At 42.5% G+C, this 20,883-nt stretch overlaps 1 protein-coding gene across 14 annotated transcripts in view; it reads right to left on the reverse strand.

Annotated features, from left to right (window-relative positions):
• Window positions 1–19,033, reverse strand: part of celf5a (cugbp, Elav-like family member 5a) — a 192,124-nt gene extending 173,091 nt beyond the window's left edge. For all 14 annotated transcript variants that reach the window (XM_084354973.1, XM_084354975.1, XM_084354977.1 and 11 more), the window contains exons 1-2: window positions 18,585–19,033; window positions 3,263–3,345 (exon numbers count right to left, since the gene is read on the reverse strand). In XM_084354973.1, the coding sequence (XP_084211099.1) occupies window positions 3,263–3,345; window positions 18,585–18,942 (441 nt within the window). In that variant the 5' untranslated portion in view covers window positions 18,943–19,033. The remainder of the gene's footprint in view (window positions 1–3,262; window positions 3,346–18,584) is intronic.
• Window positions 19,034–20,883: the final 1,850 nt, after the last annotated feature.

Here is a 20,883-nt window from a genome sequence, read left to right on the forward strand (position 1 = left end):
CATACTGTTCCTTTCAGCAGCTAATGTGTAACAGGGGGGACATGGATAATAACATCCAAGAACACAAGCACTTCTTTCTCATAATAAGAGGACACCGGGTTATGTGTGTTTGTGTGTGTGTGCGTGGCACACAGTGCCTCCATCTGAGTGTCTGCAGACATACAGCATTTGATTAAAGTGTTTTGATAATTATAACTTCAAAAATAACAATCCTTAAAGTTCTTATGCTTACTTTATCAAACCACATGTTTGATACAATGTAGAGAAACCATCATTTCAACTCTATGAATCCAATGTGTTAGCATTCTGTAATCACCTCTCTATAAAGTAGTTTTCATCGTTTTGGAGGAGTACACCTGCCTGCAGAGGATTTACTGAACACACACGTGCACACAAGCGAATCAAAGAAGATGATCCATGCACAAACTAGAAGAGATGCGGAAGACAAAAGAAACAACATTCGATCAGGAGTTCAGTAATACCACGCCGGATGGCACAGTTCACTGCGTTCTTTCCAATACTAAAACATGAATCATCTCAGCTTATGTTCTTAGCTTATTTGGGTGTGCAGTCACAACATACACACGAGTTGCTCGTCTTCTTTTGCATATCCGAAAAAAGTAGTCACTAAAGCTGCGGCAATTTATCAATCAACTTTCAGCAGTGACCTGAGGTGATCTGTAGCCAACCAGGACTGAAATCTCAAGGGTTATAGCTTGTTTTTAAAATGCTGTCTCTTACAAAGGATTCGGTGCTTTAGTAAAGGACATTACAGCAGACACAAGGTGTTAACCCAGCTGAAGTCTTGCCCAAAAATTATAACACTCCATCTGCATGCTGGTGTCCATGTGTGTGCTGCTAGCATGTGTGTATGTGTGTGGGCTTGTTTGTGCTCGGCGTCCACAAAGGACCCTTCATGAGATTCAGGGTAGCTTGTTAGGTGGTACAATTTTCATACATGGTTCTACTTAATTTGCAACAAGTAAAGTCCAGCAGGATTTCGGTGGTTCGACATGAATACAGATTCAAACGTGCAAAATTCACAGATATGGTCGAGTAACCACACCGGTCATAGCCCCCTGCGAGAGAGCGGCAATGCAGGGGTTACTTGCACGCGTTAATCACTCATAACTCATCTCTGGAGGATTCCTAGTTTACATTAATTACACCATAGCCCCTGGCAAACTGCATATCAAGCAGGATTTTGCAAACAAACAACTGGCATATCTACTTACCATCAAGCAGTGAAGCAACAGGGGTCATATCGCAAAAGATTTAGGAGCGGGGAGGCTCAAGAGAGGAGGACAGGGAGGCAACGGGAGGCAGTCAAATGCACAAATACAGAACACACACAGTGCAATGCAGCATGGTAATTACACAAAGTCCTGTATGATATTTTCTTTTTTGTTTTACTGTCGATAACCTTTTTTCTGTCGTCCTAAGCTACTGTAACCGTCTGTAGCTTGTGTTTCACCTGTATGTGCTATGTGTGACTGCAGTTTTACAGCATACACTGTGTTTCCTTGGACCGCTAGTGTTTGTGCGTGTGAGTGAAGTTGAAGGGAACAGCAGAGCAGCCTCATCTGTGAGGCCTGACACCCATCAATGTCTGCCTGTTACATTTCTATGACACGTTCTGTCTCAGGAAGAGCGGCGGCACAGGAGCAACGGGAGAGAGGGGAGACAGGAGGATGTGGGGTGGACAGGACCGGGTAGGGGTAGAGGGGAAGTCAGCGGGAGGTCCAAAGCAGGACTGAAAGGTACAAGAAAAGGGCTTTATTTCTCACGAGTGATACAGTGCACGCTCGACAGGAAGAGCTTTCAGCACTGTAAGAAATACAACACGCGAGGCTGCGTTTGCTCATCTGTACATACTCCATGCATCATGGCTGTACAGTCATTAAATGTTATATTTCTGGTTGCTCTTTCTGTTTACATTAAGTGATGTTGTTTATAGTAATGATGTTTATAGCACTCCATTGAGATGATTGTTAAACCTTTCAGAGCCCAGATGGTTTGGAGTTATGCTCTTCTCTCAGAACAAACAAAGAAAAAGGAGGGAGGGAGGAGGCGAGAGAGTCAGACTTGTTAGCGTCTACGTCTGTACCCTCATGCCCCTCATTTAAACATTCAGACACATCAACTATCTGTTCCCAATGGTAGGTCAACCCTTACAGACGTCCTGCCAAAATGGCAAGGGGGGGGACGTCATTAATGACTACGAGGCGTGAGAGGGAAAATGACAAAAACAGCGAAGAAATCAGAGAATCGTCCTTTTTTGACACATTGCTGAACACAGTTATAACCTCTCATGAGCACATCCTCTGGCGTTATGTGAAAGAACTTTTTTTTTCTCCGTTCTCTGTCTTCCATCTTATTATTCAAATGCAGAGGAAAAAGGAGGAGAATAACGCCCTCCAGCCTCTTGCTTGGCTAATTTGCAGGATAAAACGAAACAACTTGTTTTTCCAGAAAGCCACTGGAAAAAATGTCCATAGTCTGTGGTAGTTGTATTTGCATGTTTAACTGAAACATGTGCCTTTTGGCTGGGTTTCTCAGGCTTTGTCTTCTATCAGAGGGGATGCTGGGGGTGGGGAGGGGGGGGGAGTGGGTCTTTACTGATGTTTCTGTCTGGTCTGATCTGAGCATGTTAAGCCACGCTGCCTCTGTGGGGAGCCATTTGTACCCTCCCCTCCATCCTTCTGTCTCTATCTGACAATCTTTTAACACTTGTCAGAATCCCACACAGATACAGGAAATCACATTTGTGCATGAGCATCTCACACGCAAATGCATATATAATTCATATGAATACACAAACACCGTGATAATGTTTTTTCTCTTTATCAAATGAATCATTTCAATATCATTAATCGAAGCCATGTTTGACATTTTATCTGCTGGTAGCACCTTTGCAGAAATGCAGAGCTTCGCCCCCTCAAAAACTGTCACCCTATGCTATCGCTTCAAAAGTGTGAGGCAGAGTGGGTCTGATCAATGCTGGCAATATCCCCCGGGGAACAGACACATGGAAAAGTTGAAACCGGGCCTTCAAAAGGCTGAGCTATTGATTGAATTGCTTTCCAAAGTGTTTTTCATCTCTGGGACTATACAAGGAGAATGCCGGCTGGTGTGCAGCCGGGTGCAGATGGCACGGCCGACCACCATAGAGAGAAAAGAGAGAGACTGGGAAGAGGAGGGAAGAGACAGACAGGCAGAGAGAGAGAGAGAGAGAGAGAGAGAGAGAGAGAGAGAGACTTACCCCTGGCAGTGTTTTCTGTTCATGGAGGGCGTTCTGGGCTTTGATGGCCGACTCTCGGGCGCAGTAGGTGAGGAATGCACAACCTGTAACAGAGGTACACGACATACATACTTCATTACAATTAAACATACCATAACATCAGATTTAAAAATTCCTGAAAGGGTCACAGTTTGAAAGAAATGAAGAAAATAAGGTCATAGGTGAATTTTGAAATTAAGATGCTTGTCCTGTTTTGGTATAATGATTTCTCAGGTCCAGATACTGAGCTATTAATAAAATTAAGAAGCCAGACCTGTCAAGAGGGTCTCATGGGTTAGTAAAAATGTCTTAGAATAAATAGAGCAAGTTAATGACAACAGGAAACCTTGCAATGTCTCCATGTGGACAGCTTTCTACAGTGGCAGGGGGAGAAAAAAACAAGACCACAACAAAAAAGTAGAATATGAGCAGAGAATGCTTTGGATGATTCACCAGGCCCGTCCAGCCTCCCGTATCCCTAGCGCCATGTCCTGTCAAAAGCTCCTAGCAGCCTGACCAGCGTCCCCCACCCTGAATAGTTGTGACAGCAGCGGAGACAAAAGAAACGGGACGGCAGGAGAGTATTGGGAGGTAGGAGAGGAGAGGAGAAGGCAGGAGATCCGTGTAGCGATGGAGGAAGGAGGGAAATACTGTTGGAGAAGAAAGGAGGATGGGAGGTAGTGTTAAACCTCTCCAGGGTGAAACTCCACGTATGCTGCCATGTGTGCACACACGCACACCCTCGCAAACACCCACCAAGCACGAATGTTAAGCACGCACATACACACAACATCTGTCAAAATCACTGAATACATAAAGAGGAGAAGAAAGAAAGCACGGAGAAGGAGAGATGGCGAGAAACCAGATGGAGTATTGAGGCAATCATTTTCCCCCTGACTGTCTGAATAAATAGATTTGCTTGTGTTCTATTAATGAGGTTCATATGGGTTACCATGCATCATATTTCTGCCACTCTGAAGACGGTTTATTAGCAGCCACTGCATTTTGGATCTCATTTCAACAGGCAAATGTATTCAGTGGGTGGTGGTGTATTAAGTGTCTTTACACGGACAATATTCCAATCTGTTTTTCTTCTTGCATATGAGATCGCTTTCACCCATCTAAACACCCGCCATCCATTTTTTGTTTGCCTGTGCATGTGTATTTTTTATTTTTTTTGCTGTTTCAGTGACCCTTGCACTTTGGCTATGTCTCCACTGTAACCTCTGCAGGACTGCATCAAAAAGGTGGGGTTAAAATGCCATGTCAGTCATTGATTCATCGATTGACTTGTAACCTACTCTAAGCCTAAAGTGTCTGCATGTGCGCATGTGTGCACATGTATATACAGCGAGCATTTGATCACTCTTAACCAAATCAAATTCACTTCACTCTTCTCTATTTCTCAACGCTCCTCCTTTTGTTTGGCACAGTCACTTGGCACCCTGCCATGCTTTTCAGTGTGAGAAAGACAGATAGTGATGGAGTCAGTCCAGGGTCGTGACCTTTGAGGTGGCCGACTGTAGCACTGGTGTCACGGCGCAGCCCTCCCCATAGCCTCCCTTGTCCCAGCCCCCCTAACCTAATGATTTCCGATGGCCACCGAGCAAATCACTCAATCACTCACACTGCTGTCTGAATCCTCTTTTTCTCTTCTGTGTCAGCTTGTAAAAAAAAAAATACCAAGACTGCAGAGATGTCGTTGTTGTTTTTGGTTTGTTTGTTTGTTTGTTTCACAAATGGTTGAGGCTAATCGGAGGGAATGGCTCCATTTTGGTGCTTGTTTTTCCCTCTCGTTCGCTCTCTCTGGGCTTGTTGTTGTTGGTTTACTTGACAAATGCGGGGCCCCATCTCTGAATAAGAAACAAGTATTTTGCATTACAATCACAAAGACGATTTATTTGTTAATGTGTAATGCATAGGGCATTGAGAATAAATTAATAACACCGGCAAACAAAAGAGAAACATGAACTCCATTTAAATGTGATTCTGTGCTCTTTAATGTATGGCTTAATAAGAATTTGCAGGCCACAGGCGAAAGAGCTTTAACAACTTCATAATTGGAATCCAAACACGTACAAATTGCCAGTGCTGCATTGCATACCAAGTGCAGAAGTGTGAGGGGGGGAAGCATGATGAAATTGTTTGAAACACAACAAAAAGCCACTGTAATCGGAGCCTGCTGACACAGCAATGGGGGAAGCCTTCCCGTTGTGAGGAGATGATCCTCTGCATCATCTGATAGAAACCTAAAACAGCCTTATCGCACACATTGATTTCAGCTCCAAAGAGAAAAACATTTCTCCTCTCCTCTTTGCTGCCTTTCCCTCCTCTCTCTCTCCTCCTCTCCCGACTTCTTTCGCTTCGTCGGTGCCAACTCCGCTCCTCTCGTCTCCTATTTCTTAATGTTATATTTTTAAGTGTGTGCGCGCCATGTGTACTGGGAAATAGGGCCGAGTCTCTCCATCTCCACTGTGTTGAATTGGCATGTAATTAAAGAGTCTTACATGGAAGAGAGAGAGTGAGTGGGCGACAGAGATAGATAGAGAATGAGAGAGAGAGAGAGCGAGTGGTGGAAGATACTGTATAGCTGTGGCGACTGCAGCCATTTACATTCACTGTGGCTCACGCTCTCCATTTCCAAAAATGTATGTATCTGGTGGAGCAGCTCAGTAGGATACGCTGCTAATTGTTTTGTTGAGGTTACAGGTCCTGGTGATAACATCTATGTCTACACAAACACATCTCTTACCACATCCAAGCACTTACATCAGGCACACTTATTAAATTAACACACTGGCTGTGTCCCATATCCACATTACGTACGAATAGTGTCTACTCTTGGTACGTGTAATTTTGTATTTAGCATACTACAAGTCAATAACAGGAAATTATGCCAGACTTTTGTCAACACAAGACATCGCTTGCAAATAAATTTCAATGCAGCTGAGAGTCCATGTCCATAAACATCACAGTCATTACCAGCCCTCTAATAAATTAGCTTAAGTCACTTTTAGCATTTCTTGCTCAACAATAATTTATTTATTGGTTTAACGTCAGTAATGTTACTCACCAGCTTCAACAAGCCTTCACCAGACGTATTTCAGTGAACAGATCCTCCTCAGCAAACAGCCATATATTACCAACAAAGTAGGGTCTTACTTTACTTTACATATCTGACAAAACTACAGTTTTAGCTTTTTCTGGCTCTTTTTGACCAGTGACATTGTTTTATTATGTTACTATACTAGCTAGCTGGCAAAGCAACTAAACCTCCGTCTGCTGTGATGTTGCCATCTAGCACCACACTGAAGGGTGCAATGCACTCGCGTTCATAAACAACAATGGCGGCTACATTGCTTTCCTTGAATACATTATTAAATTAGTCCATTAACTTTCCAGCCCCCTTAAGGGAAATAAATGTAGCCTATTGTATTGATCAGCAACTTTACTGTGTCGCCTTCATTTGCCAACTCATAACACTATTCCCTTAACAAAGTGCTGTTTCTCAAAGACAGTAACCTTTGAAATGTGAAAGTCATTCATTTAATAAAATGATCATTAAATTGAAAGCACCATGAGCTCCATGGGCCTCTGACTTTAAACAATGGTCCTTTCATTTGTTTGATGGCATTGCTAATATCCATAGACCTAAATGTTATGCTTATTGGCAGCAATCCAGCAAAATTTTAATCCAACAACCTTAGCACCTAATGATATTTAGCTATACATGCTAGCAGGACCATAAAGAAATGTCAAAAAAATATGGTGCTTGTGACCGTAGCAACAGGCAGCAATATGTGATGTCAACTGCAGGCGCTCAGTAAACGTCCTACTTCTACATTGGGCGTAAATCGTGTACTGCAGAATCGTCAAATATGAATGCAATCCCTTGTAGACTAGTTTAAACCACAACCTCTCTTCCCACTCCGCCTTTCATACCCACTTTGCTCCCTTTTCTCCATCTCCTCGCCCCAGAGGAGCCAAACTGCCCCAGTGTTATGAAAAAGTGTGAACTTGCTCTCAATGTGGCTTTTCCATGGCCAGAAAGTGTGAAGGTAGCAGAAAAACGAGCCAGTCCTGGCACCAGCCTCGCCTGCACCCTCACACATCATTTGCACTCTTTGGAAAATGCTATCACTGTGGGTAGATTACTTGCTTACTTCATTTACTGCCATGTGGGGCTCCGGGGGAACTGATAGCCTTTCGGAGGGGTCGGAAGCTGAAACACACATCATCAGCACTGATACAATGTGATTATGACCTGAATCATCGCCAGTTGGGGAGGCAGGAGGCTCAGTGGCGCAGATTGACCGTGAGGGGGGTAATCAGTCTGGTCTCGGAGAAGCTTTTAACTCATATAATCACTCCCTCACCTTTGGAAAAAAAAAAAAAAAAAAAAGATCCTCGATCTGTTCACACACTCCAACAATCACAGCAATGTTCTGGGGGAAGGAGGACAGATTGAGGGAGGACAGACAGAGAGGTATAATAAAGAAGAGCTGGAGCTTGGAGTTGGCAGGGACTTTCCAAAATGCTCTCACTCATTGTTCTGACAACAATATTTTCTCTGCCCAGGCCTAATGGGCTTGTAATGAGCACTGTAATATAAGCAGTAGCCTAGCGTAACCTGTAAACCTTAATTAAGTCAGACAGCCACCTTAAAGGCAGCCAGCGACTGTGCTCAGTCACCATCTCATGATCCTGAAGCCGACTACACTCTTCCATCACTCCTTCATCAATCACTCCATCCCTTCATCTCCGCTACATCCAGCTCCAAATCCTCCTTCATTTCTCCTTTCACTACTCCTCCCATCATCCCCTCACCTTGAGCAATGGCTGGGGGAGGATGAACATCGCGGAGCGCGGAGGAGCATCGGTGTCCATCATGAGGGCAAGAAATAGTCCCCGGACCCTCCCTAGTATCCTCTCTGACCCCTGAGCAGGAGACCTCAGCCATTGATTTGTTGCTACCCGCTCATACAGACTACACTAGTCTCCAAGCAGCAGTCAAACAGATCCATAGGCAGCAAATCCCGAAGGACTGCCTGACTGTGTGCAGGTGTGAATGTTACACAACATTTACATGCACGTGTTATGTTGTGGCATGCATTGCCTAATGAGTGTGACAAATGCAATAAATTCTTTATGAAAGGCTCGGTAAGACGCCGTTATAACAATGAAGAGAGAAACTTCAACACCCTCGCTCTCACACAAATGTGTGGCTCTGAGGTTAAACAGTTCTCTCAGGGCAGAAGTGGTTCTTCATATATAATCCAACTGTAGAGGATTTCTCTCCAGAGCTGACATATGCACTTACGGCTCTACATTGTAGGCGTAGCAGCGTAAAAAAAAAAAGCTGGAAACGGTGATACAGCTCCAACCAGTTCCTGATAAAGTTGCAAAGATAATTCAGTTTGGCAGAAGGTGCACTTCCGAGAGGTGACGTGATAGATTGCAACTGGCCGCCCCATTCCCCAAGTCAGCCAGAACTCTTTCAATATGTGGCTCAGGATAACACTTAGGATACAGCCCTTTGGCATCTACAGTAGCCTTTAAAGTAAGCCTTGACTTTTGTAGACTATCTGTGCACTCCATCCCTCTTCTGCTATTAAAGCCAGGGCCCCGATCTATAAATACATCTAGTGGCCTGCATCCCTGATGAGCAAGCTAATTGTCACTGTTAATGGATGGAGTTTCACAGAGCTGTAAATAATGTGTAGGTTCACACTTGCTGCCTCCCGCCGTGCTACTTCTGGGAGGGCAACACGAGTTTACCTGCCAAGTCCCGTCTCTCCAGCCCGTCGCACCTCCCTCCCTCCCTCCCTCCTCCCAGCCACGTCTGCTGCTCCGGCCAGGGGATTTACACAGAAATCAATAAAAGTTTCTCCGAGCCCCCCTCCCCACAAGTCAAAGTCAGAAAACTGAATCTCCTCCTTTTCATGTACAACCTCTTGGAAAAACAAACCAGGCAAAAGGAAGTAATAAAACCACTTTCACTTGGCTCTCGCACGTTGCCTTCTGCGGCGTATGGCACAACACAGTGCACAATGCCTCCGATGATGCAAAGTCTTCATTTAATGTACCTAATAGACATATTTCATGCAATATTCCCAACATTGCTTGTCCTCTTTCCAAAGGTGAAAGGCATTTAAACCTTTTAGACGGATCAATTGATCATGGCAAAGCCACAATCACAGATGACTGGCAGCTGCAAACTGACTGCAGACTGAGAGACGGATCAGGTTTTCAGTCGCTTTGATTTTAGATACCTTTAAAGACAGCACTTCAAAGGCCCAGAGGTTGCTCGGATGGAGTGACGGAAGAAAGACGTGCGAGAGGGAGAAAAAAAACCCATCCGTCTGTACCACACGCACTAAACACAGCCCACCTCGAGCGAAAAACCTTAATTGCACGTAAACAAACTTGTAATGAGAGCTTCTTAAAGTTGTTTCTTTCCCATTCAGTGCATGCGCCAAATGGAGCGGAGCATGCCGTATTCCAAACACATATTTTCAATTATGCTACGCATGCCAAAAAATAAATAAAAAAATAAAAATACGACTTTGTGTCCTTGTCCCGGCTCTCTTTTTTTTATTTATTTATCTCTTGTCACCACTGAGCTGGAGAAGGGTAATAATTAACACTAATGGTCTGACTAACAAGCAGGCAACAGCGTGTTAATTGTATTGACGTATATTTTCTGGTAACCATATTGAGCCAAGTGGATTCCCGAAATACTGTCCTAATGACCAAACAGGAAAATAATGTATAGGTAGGTAGGTAGGTAGATAGATAGATAGATAGATAGATAGATAGATAGATAGATAGATAGATAGATAGATAGATAGATAGATAGATCAGAGGGATGGCAAAGAAAGAAGTCTGAAGTGAACCAAAAGAGCAGATGAAACAGATATGAGAACCCATCAGCCATTAATTAATTTGAGTAGTCTTTTTTAATTAAGCCAGATCTACCGTTGAGTAGTGAACCACAGAACGGCTGCCATGTTGGATCTCATATAAAGTCCACACGCTGCACTCATTCAACCACATTAACATTTGATCATCAAAAAAGAAAAACACGAATTCCACCTCTCATCCGTGTCTCCTGCACTATTTGGCACACAATTTGCTTGTATCACGCAAAAAAAAAAAAAAAAAAAAATGTGGAAGCGATTCATCTCCAGTACAAAGCTCCTTGACCAGTTTGTGTCTCTGGCAATAAAGCACAGAGACTGTTAGCTACAGCGTCGGTGCTTCAGTGGGGAAGATAGATGGAAGGAGTGAGGGGAGAGATGGCCGCGTGATGGAGGGGACGGGGTGTGGGGGGGAGGCGGGGGGCGGCTGGAAACGAGGCGGGGGGGGTACATGGCCCTGCAGTCGCCCACAGATGCTCCCCCCGTCTCCCCCTCCTCATACTCTCCCTCCTTTTGAGCACAGTATGGGAGCAGTCTTTTGGGGGAGGCTGGCAGGCAATCAGTGATGTCATGCCAGCAGTGCAGCAATGGCAGCTTAACCTATTTTCGGAAATACCACAGAATTTCTATTTATAACCGTGCTGAGCAGCATGTATCTTCACACATCCCTCACGGACCTGAGCGTTCATAGACATTTTTTCCGATCTGAAATGTGTCTTCATCGCAAGTTGGGGATTGGTCAAAATCTTAGTCTCGATGCTGATAGTCTTGTTTACCATTGTCATAATCACCATTTAGGGAGGTGATGTGGAGTATTATCTATGTTGTAAAAATACCTCATTTGTAGCATCTCTAGTCTGCTGTAACAGCTACTATAAGCATTTCATTGCTGTTTGCATTGGTAATTTAGTTACAATAACATCCATAAAATAGTAAATCACCTCTGAGACCAGTAGCAGAAGTCATAGTATGTGCACTAGCAGCAGCAGCAGTAGTAATATTGGAATATTACATTGTGAAAGAAGTATATTAGGAAGGAATATTATTAGAATTACTCATTTTACCAGAGGGATTTTCTCATGTTTACTGCTTTCACGTGATTATTTTACACATCTGTCGAACTTGAGCCTCCGCTCCTCCTCCTCCTCCTCCTCCTCCTCCTCCTCCACCGCCTCCTCCACCCTCCATCAATCCCGCCCCCCCTGGTGTCCAAAGAGCTCCCAACCTGTCGGAGGGGATCCTCCGTGTCCCAAGCTGAGCCATCACTCTTCTCCCGCACAGCCTTGGGATAAAAGCAACTATTTGTTTCTGCATCTCTGACAAACACTTCATCTTCTCCCCTCCACTTATCCATCTGTCCATACATCTATTGTTTGTGCCCATGTGTCCGTCTGTCATTTGCCTTGTGGGCCACCCCTGCACACACGTGTCGTCCTCCCCGTCCTATACGATGGAGCAACAGCACTAAGTCATATCTTGTGTTCGCGTGCACTCTCAGGCTGATACGTGTACGACATTCATGCATTGTTCATTCACACCAGCATCAAGGGCTCAACCATTTGGCAATCACAGAGATGTGACAGCTTGACTAATCTGTGATTGTTTTTTGGCCAAAACATGGGGGTTAGCGAGCCCTCCAAGGGCACAGTACTATAAGGCAAGACAAATAAGTTATTATTTTCCAGGCTTGTACAAGGCTTTATCGCATGAGTTCTCCTGAACCATTCCAAAATGGAGAGGGATTATCACAAAACATTGCATTAAAATCTCCTCTCTCCCCTCTCCCTTGTTATTTCATTTTGCTTCTAAAATGAATCTGTGCCCAGCCAGGCTCAAACACAACATTAAAGAGCTCATGCTATTCTAACAGAAACCACCAACCCCCTCCTCCCTCCCTCCATCGCTCCCTTCCTTTTTTTTCCTTCTCTGTGCCTTTACAACCACCCCCCCTCATAAGAGTACACTCTGCTCTGTAGGCAATGGCACTCTCTGCTAAGCTACACATACAAAATAGATAGGCTTCTATCCCTCTATTTAGACTAAGGAAATAGCTGTATGACCTTTGTGCATGCACAAGAAAGTAGCGCGCTTGTACTGACTCTACCCATGAAAGAGAAATTTGAGCTGAAACACAGCAAAAATATTTGAGCACAACATCTTGAAACAGCCCCAACAGTGTCCCAATAAATTCAATGAAGAGCTTCTTTCTTTCCTTTTTCTTATATTCACTTTTTTGTCACATTTCAGGATACATTAATGACATTACCATATCACAACAAACAATAATGCAAAAATATCACCAAAATGTTTGAATAAACAGACTTCGAGCAGCGTAAGAAAACGCCACGACAGAATAACAAATTGGTTTCCTTCCAGGTAGCCAACTGATGAAAAAAACCTTTTTAAAATTGCTTCAACACTCCTAACATGCTATTACAATCATGCCTCCAAACATGACACTCCGCACAACCTGCAACAAACAACCGCAAAACTCCATTTAGTCCAATCTAATGAAATACACGTGGAGTGTATAGTTTCATAAACGAGTGTCTCAGTGATGAAATTGCTCCATGTTTTCCCTCAGACCTCACAGTACATCTTCCCATATTCGTCTCTGCTCCAGGCACCCATTAAGAGCAAACATATTCCTGAAAGGTCATGGAATAACTGCACTTCCAACATAGTGAAAGCATAATATACTGCGAGCCGTAATGAATGTTGCATTGGAGCAGGAAATCAATCCATCTGAAAGGCTCTCTCGGGCAGGGATTAAGGGGAAAGGAAGCGGAGACCGAATAAAAGCCAGGTGAGTTTGGTGTGCGGACACTGACCTCCAGCAGAGCAGCACGGCCTTGTCGGCATCCGAGATTGGCAATCTCCTTGGAAAACCAACAGAAAAAGAGGAGGAGAGAGAGGGAGGCAAAGCTCCTCATCCTGAAGTCAAGGCCCATAGCGCCTGTCAGTACCAGTTGAGCTGCTGCATCTTTTATGAGGAAAGCCCTGTTGCTTATTACAATATTTACAGACGTTTAAAGATTGCGAGGCGAGTGTTGTTACTGCATTAGCTTGGCTCGGTGGCCTTCGCTCACTAGCCCTGACAGAAGATTTTATCCTTGATTTGTTAAATCGAATCACTGCACAAAACTGCAGGGAGACAGAATTGTTTTTCCTGTGCCTCGGTGTTAACATGCTCAGCTGAAATGGAGTCGATTTCTCCTCAAGACCTTTATGAAGTTGTTTTATTTCATTAGCAACCATACAATTGTCATCCCGGCAAAAGGCCTATATAGACCAGGGCGGAGCAGAGACCTTGAGAGTAGCAGGTGCTAAAAATTTTAAAAAGGCACATGGAACTAGAGCTGAAAGAAAAAAACACACTATTTTTGATAATACATTATTTGCTTCAGTCTTTTTTGAAACAAAAATGTCAAACGTTAGTTGGGTCCAGCAACTTTTCTTTTTGTTTCAGTCTAAAAGAAAACTATCAATGGCACATTAATGTAGCTTAATCAGTTCAAATCTGCAATCTAGATTTAGCAAAGGTATACTTACAGATTCTTAAAAATTGTTGGCCTATTTTTCTCAAATATAGAGCACTGCTACAGTGCAAAGGGTATTATTCTGTTCTCCAAATTAGCAAAAACACCCGAAAGAACTATTTCCTACAACTTAGTCATGCTATACCAGAACCACTGTCACCGTCACCACTGTGTCATTTAGTTGGCGCTAAATTACATTAATTGTTATCTTGTTCTTCTTGATGAGGGCCATGGACAGGCCTCCACCCAAAGAACTCAACAAAATAAACAAACAACAAAAGAAATAGCGTAAAATAAAATGCACTGCACAAAAGGGCACTTTGGACATCATGAGCACCCTTAGCCCCCCCTTCTGCACACGCCTGTACTACACTTAAACTGGTAAAACTATCACAGCATGTTGTGTATGTACCGTCTATATCACTTCCACAGCTCTGTTCATAGTCTGTAAGTGAGTTTATCCCATCTGTTTCCTCAGGGGAGATGCTGTCCTACAGCAGTGCCGTGATCTTTGACACTCTCCATAAGGCGCACACAATATGGAAACATGTAGATGCAACACACACTTCCATTAAATCAAAGAGGAGAGAAAATCGTCAACAAACCAGAGTTTCATCAACGCTGCTGCCTTTCAGGTATCATTTTATGAGGTAAATGGGTAAAGTGTTGTTTCATTTTAATATGCATACGCTACGTTCCATCTATCTCTGTTTCCCTGCTATTCTCTGTTTTATTGGGAGGGCAACCCACAGAGGGACGCTATCCATCACACTAGCTCAGAGCGTGAAAAAAAATAAAAACTTGAATAAATATTTCATTAGATTATTCTGTGATTTAATGTGCTTCTGCTTGGCTGAGGTCTAGGGCAATATCTCTGGTCCATTTATAAATGCATTAACACAATGATACCCGACAATAGCTTAATATTGATACCCGGGCTGAGCTAGCCGGCAGATTGAAGTGAGGCAGCGTAGGGATTGTTTTGTCTGTCTGCTGTGCTGAATCACACCTGAAGAAGAAGAAAAAAGAAAAAAAAGCTTTTCTTCCCTCTACTTTCTCTCTCGTTCAAGTGCATGTTACTTAACTGCACAAGTGAAGATTAGTCAACCTCAGCCGAACTCGTGGGATAAAATCTGTCCAGATGAAGAGCGGTTCAACACAAATCTACACAGAAGCAGATTCAGCCTTTTCTTTGAGTGCTTTTTCATGTGTGCATCCACTTTTTTTCCAAAAATTAAATAAATAAAAGAAAATCGGACAAAAAACACAGCAGCCTACACGCATGAAAAAAAGAAACGCCACAGATTAAAGCCTTAGTTCTGCATATATGCATGTGCATAAATGTGCAAGTGTGTGTTCTGCATGCGCTATAAGTGGAGGCTAATTAGAGCCAAAGGGAGAAGTTTTCACAGTCTATGATAAATTCCACATCAGGAAATCCTCTACCTATTAATACCAATTGGGCGACAATAATTGGCAGGCCATCGACAGCGTGGGCAGAATTAATCATTTGAAGAGGCAGACTAGACTGAATTTTTAATTGGCAGAGGCAGCCACTGTTTAGGGAGGCAACCAGCTGATCACCCAAGAGACTGCTGCTTCAGACAATGCACATTTGCTAATCCTCTTGAGTCAAGTTATTATGGCCATGCATTATTATCACGCGTTACAAACTAATTCCATGTTTTCCCTCATGGATTACCAAGGGGAAAAATAGTTGCATAAAAAAGGAGGAAAATAATAAACACAGAGAGCACAATGTGGATGAAATGAGAATCAGAATGACAGAATAAGTGCAGTGACTACCAAATGCACGACACTTAGAGTGATGAAAATAACGAGCGTGTGCGTGCGTGTGTGTGTGTGTGTGTGTGTGTGTGTGTGTGTGTGTGTGTGTGTGTGTGTGCATGCGTGTGTGTGTGTTTATCCCTCTGTCCATCAATGTATTTGTCAGTCTGAATGTGTTCCTTTGTGGCTGCTGTTCCAGTGTTTCCATACCCATAATCCTTTTCTGCTTAATAACATGATTAACTATAAAATAACCTCATCAGAGATCATTGGCACATTAGGGTTTGATTATGTATTGTTAATTGTGTGGCCTGGATTCATTACATTTTAAGCCATTTAATTTGCCTGGACAGTACTTATCTAAAATGAATTAGTTGTCTGTAAGTTAATGAATAAAGGTAAAGATGAACTTCTACAATTGAGTAATTTTACAATTATGTTATTATCTAATCTGATCAGAGAGATGACCTTGTCTACTTACATTTATGCAAGTTAATGCTTTAGATTGGAAATGGTAAGAAACCCCTGACTGACAGACAATATATGTAAAAGTTCTCAGGAATTATTTTACAGTCTATGAAAAGGTTATTTTAGTTTGTTACAAAGCTTTTTTAAATTTGAGTTTTGCATTTCAGACCTGAGAAAGAATTAATTTCACTGAATAAAAACAGGACATCTAATTAGATTTTTTTTTAGTTGTTTAACTTTTCAATCAGAGCGTGAATAATGTCGTAATTGATAATAGTTATAATAATACAATGAAGAAAAGAGATAAGAAACTTTTCAAATGCAACAAAAACAGTCGAGCAAAAATAAATCACGACTACCAATAAATGTAATTTATTCTATAGTAATCGCATCATATATTTCACTTGAATTACACTCAATTCTATCAAAGCTCTATTATCTCTGCATGGAAATACATCTAAGAGCCTAAATTGTCTTTTCCCTGACACCGTGATCAAGCGACAATCACTCAGGAGCTAAATAGTGCAATCATTATGCAACACAGGGCAATGACATTTTAGTATATGTATGCACACACATGCACAAACACATACCGATGAATGCCAAATGAGTGCTACACTGAAAAAAAGTCTTTCCTCCTCCACACTGACAATACCAACTGTGGAATCAGGAGCATCTGGCTTCATGAAATATGTGACAGATAAGAGCTATGATAGAAAATATCTATTAAGCTTAAGAAACCTTCATAAACCCAAACACAACATTTTAATCAAAGAGACTACAAAAGACACTGCACATAATAAAATAAAATCTATATATTGATATTTTTTTTTCCATTCAATCTTCCTTGGTTTCTGTTACTTTAATTCAATTTATCATAATTTATTTAAAGTGTTTTATGTCATTAAAGTTGAGCAATCAATGAATCCATATTAATGAATATACTGTATATAGCATAAATATTGCATTGGTGACACGGCCTCAGTGCGAGGGCTTTGTGACAGCTGTGGACAACCGTTGCGATGGCAACGCATGTAATATCTTTTGATGGCGTCTCTGTATCTCATAGACGACATGGCATTGTTTGCAGTGTTTTCAAATGGCATTTACATTATTGTCACAGATTGTCTTGTCTTTTCTAAATGTCACTGTAATAAAGGGCTTATCTCCTGGACTAACATCCTTCACATATCAACATCTGCTCTGCAGGAGTCCAAGATCAGGAGTCCAAAGAGGGGGAGAGTGGCCTTTTTTTCTCTTTTTTCTTTCCAATGCTGTGACAAGATGAACACAGTGCTGGCTCTGTAGCATGTATGAGTCAGTTTTAGAAACACGGAGTTAAAAGCAGCATAAATAAAACATAAGTGTTGTGCAGAAGAATAAACTTTTGTTGAGATAGTGTTGGGCTTTCTCCCTTTCAATCATGAATCTGGTGTCACAAGCAATATCAGCAGACTTGATCTCATGATTACAATGGAACTAATAATTATCATTATTATTATTATTATTATTATTAGTGATTGTTTCAAACAACATACAGATACAGCCCTGCAGTTGTCATGGTTTGTATCCAACATGGCTGAATGCAAATGAAATGTAATAAACAAAATTAAAGTTCATGATGATGATGGCGATGATGATGATGATGATGATGATGATGACGTCTAACACTGCGTGGCTCGACTGTGAGGAGGGGGACCACGTATTGTGATATGGTTCTCCCACCCAGGAAGCAGTGATGTACACTATCCATCGTTGATATAACCAACTTCATTATGGAGGGTGGAAGTTGTCACTGTGTATAGTGAGCGGAGTGGATTTACACTCTCAGCCTTCCATTTGAGCAGCAGCAGCAGCAGCAGCACTGCCCTCTCTCCGCGGCCGCGTCCGTCATCTTGCGACAGCTCTGGCGCCCTTTGGAGACATTGTGGTATTGAACTGATTTGGACGTGTCGGGTTATTTGCACCCAGCCCCTACACTCGCACATGGGGCGATGTTAAAGAAAGCATATGGATGAATAAATGATGCCGCCCCTCCGCGAGGAGACGGGGGACTGGCAGGGGAAGGCTCTTTAAAAATGCATCCTTTCCAAGCGCCTCTGCCCCACTTAAGAGCGCGTTAAGAAAACACTGTCCAATTGCTCTAAAACACAGAGCACGGCCAAGATACGAGTCGCGATGCTGCACACTGTTTGTAAATCTTCCATTTTGGTTGCACGCGTATTGGAAAAAACGTGGAATTGTCAAGATGGAAACAGAAATGCGCCGAAATATGACGCTGCGAGGAAACAACGCGCGTTATTAAGCCACTGTAACTGGGACAGAATGACAAAAAATCATGAATGTTAGATGAAAATGTGTAAGCAATGATGCACATGAAGATTTTATGATTTTCTTTTTTATATAAATATAGCCTATATATATAGAATAGTAGACCGAGACCGTATCAGAATTAAGAAGAAGTGACATATACGCGTAAATACGCGTTCCCGTTTTAACACACTCGAGTTCAATAGGTGAGATAATGGTAAGAAATATTATCAAGATATATAAACGGGCCTCGCAGCCATTGGAGGGGCGACACGTTACCTTTGTGCATGCCGGTGTATCGGTCCTTGAGAACTGTCAGTTCGTGGATTTTCCCAAACTGTTCAAACAGAGGTTTCAGGTCTTTTTCCTCCAAGTTCCGCGGTATCTGCCCGATAAACAGCTTAATGGCATCTTGGTCTTTCATGTTGCCGCTCTCCGGATGAATTGAAATGGGTTCTGACCCGTTCATGGGTTTCGGAAATGTGATCTGAGGGTACTGGTGCTGGTGTGGGATAAGTAGTAGTGGTTGTTGGGTCGGTGGCGCCCCCGGTCCGGTGAAAACCAGGCTGGAGTGAGCGGGCTGGGGCTGCTGTGGATGGTGCTGCCTTCTTGTTTCAGTCTGAGTGAATCTGGCCATTCTGAGCTGGGAGCAGAGTGGATAATAATGACAACACACACACACACTGTGAGAGAGCAAGCACTCAGCTGGAAACCAGGCTGACTTTCTATCCGACACACAACACACACGCACACACAGTACAAAGCGGAGAGGGGAGGAAGAGGAGGGGGGGAGAGCGGCGGAGTAAGCGCGCAGGAGCGATATTAGACGCTCTGGAGCGACACCCAGTGTCAGGAAACAAGTACTGCAGCTCAGGAGAGGCCAATAGACTGGTGAGGGTTGGATAAAATGTGTGTTCTGACCATGACTGAGCATGTATGTAAAATACTGTCATTGTAAACAGCTGTGGAAGAAGAACTCCAGATCATTTACTTCAGTAAAAGCAGCAGAGGACATGTTGGACTGTCATAGCAGGAGAAGCACAGGTGTTACAAATAACATCAATGATGGCTCCTTTATATTTAAGTGTCCCAGTAAGTCGTGACAGCCATCATTAACTTTATTATTCCCACCTGTGTATTTCCTACTCTGACTCGTCAAAAGCGTCTCCCGCTAAAAAGCAAAAGCCCTTCATTCAAAATGTTGCTTGACTTAAAGTGAACAAGTGATGGCAGGAGTGTGGACATAAGTCACTCTCTCCGAAAGTATCGATGTGCAACCGTGACAGCAGTGTTTCAGTTGTATGGGTCGTGCTGATTCTCGCTATGTGGTTGAGTAAAACGCTGACGTAGGTAGTAATATCTACAAAGTTTCTGCAGTGGCTGGATAAAATTTAATTGAAAACTGCAGAAACTTTGTAGATAAATGAGGTAAAGCAGTGCAATATTTGCCTCTGAACTGTGCTGGAGAAAAGTGTTAAGTTTCACAAAGTTGAAAGTGTGACTGTGCTTCAGTGCAGTAGCTACTTGAGTAAATGTGCAGAGTTACTTCTTCTGTGGCTTAACATAAAACGCTCAGCAGGTCTATAAATAGTAAATCATCAGTGTCCTGATCTGAATGATGAAAACTGCAGTGCAAATGTCAAAAATGCAACTATAAATCTAAATGTCCACTATCAGTGTGTGAAATATAGAGTAGCCTATTAATGACAGAGAAATTAGGCAAATGCTCAAGTATGAGTCTATCAAGAGGCTTAAATGAACATGTCACCCAAAAATGTAAATGTAGTCATTATCTACTCAGCCCCATGCCGATGGAAAGTCAGGTGAAGTTTTGTAGTCCGCAAAACATTTCTGGAGCTTCACAACAAAACAGTGTTGCAGCATTCTCCTCAAAAACTGAAGTAGATGGGGACTTCAAATAAACTCACAAATGCTCCATACAGCTCATGCAGCATGATCAATGTCTCCAGAAGTCCAGAGATCCCAAATTGTTTTGAAAAGATGTTATTTACACCTTTTTCAGGCCAAATTCGTCACTGTGGCTGCTGAGCTTAAAGTAAAAAGCGTTAGCACACAAGCTGTATGGAGCCATTTTATTGAGTCATTTACTTTGTCTGCTTGTTTTTGTGTGGCTATAACAAGTCCCCATCTATTTCAGTAGCAGGAAGCTGCAACCCTTTTTTGCTGTGAAGCTCCAGAAATGTTTTGTCGACTAAGAAAATTCACCTGACTGTCATATCAGCAGGGGGGGTGATTAGATAATGACTGAATTTTCATAATTTGGGTGAACGTATCCTTTAAGAACCACTTTTGAGCAACAGCGATAAATTGAGATTGAATCACAACTCGGAATCGTATATTAAAACACGCTAAATAAAATCAGAACATGTTTAAAGTACTTTCAGACGTTGTTTGGACATTCAGAAACTTTTCTGACTTCATAGTTACACACCGTCTACACTATGTATCTTCTGCTTCTTCTTTTTTTAAGCTCTGTTGCCAAGATTTTGTCCGACAGGTCAGTAAGTTTAGTAACAATATGATGTTAAAGCTGCTTTCTTACCTTAACGAAAGAACT

The sequence above is a fragment of the Pagrus pagrus genome (assembly GCF_965226575.1).
Source record: "Pagrus pagrus genome assembly, chromosome: 6".
In the NCBI taxonomy this organism is placed as follows: Eukaryota; Metazoa; Chordata; class Actinopteri; order Spariformes; family Sparidae; genus Pagrus; species Pagrus pagrus.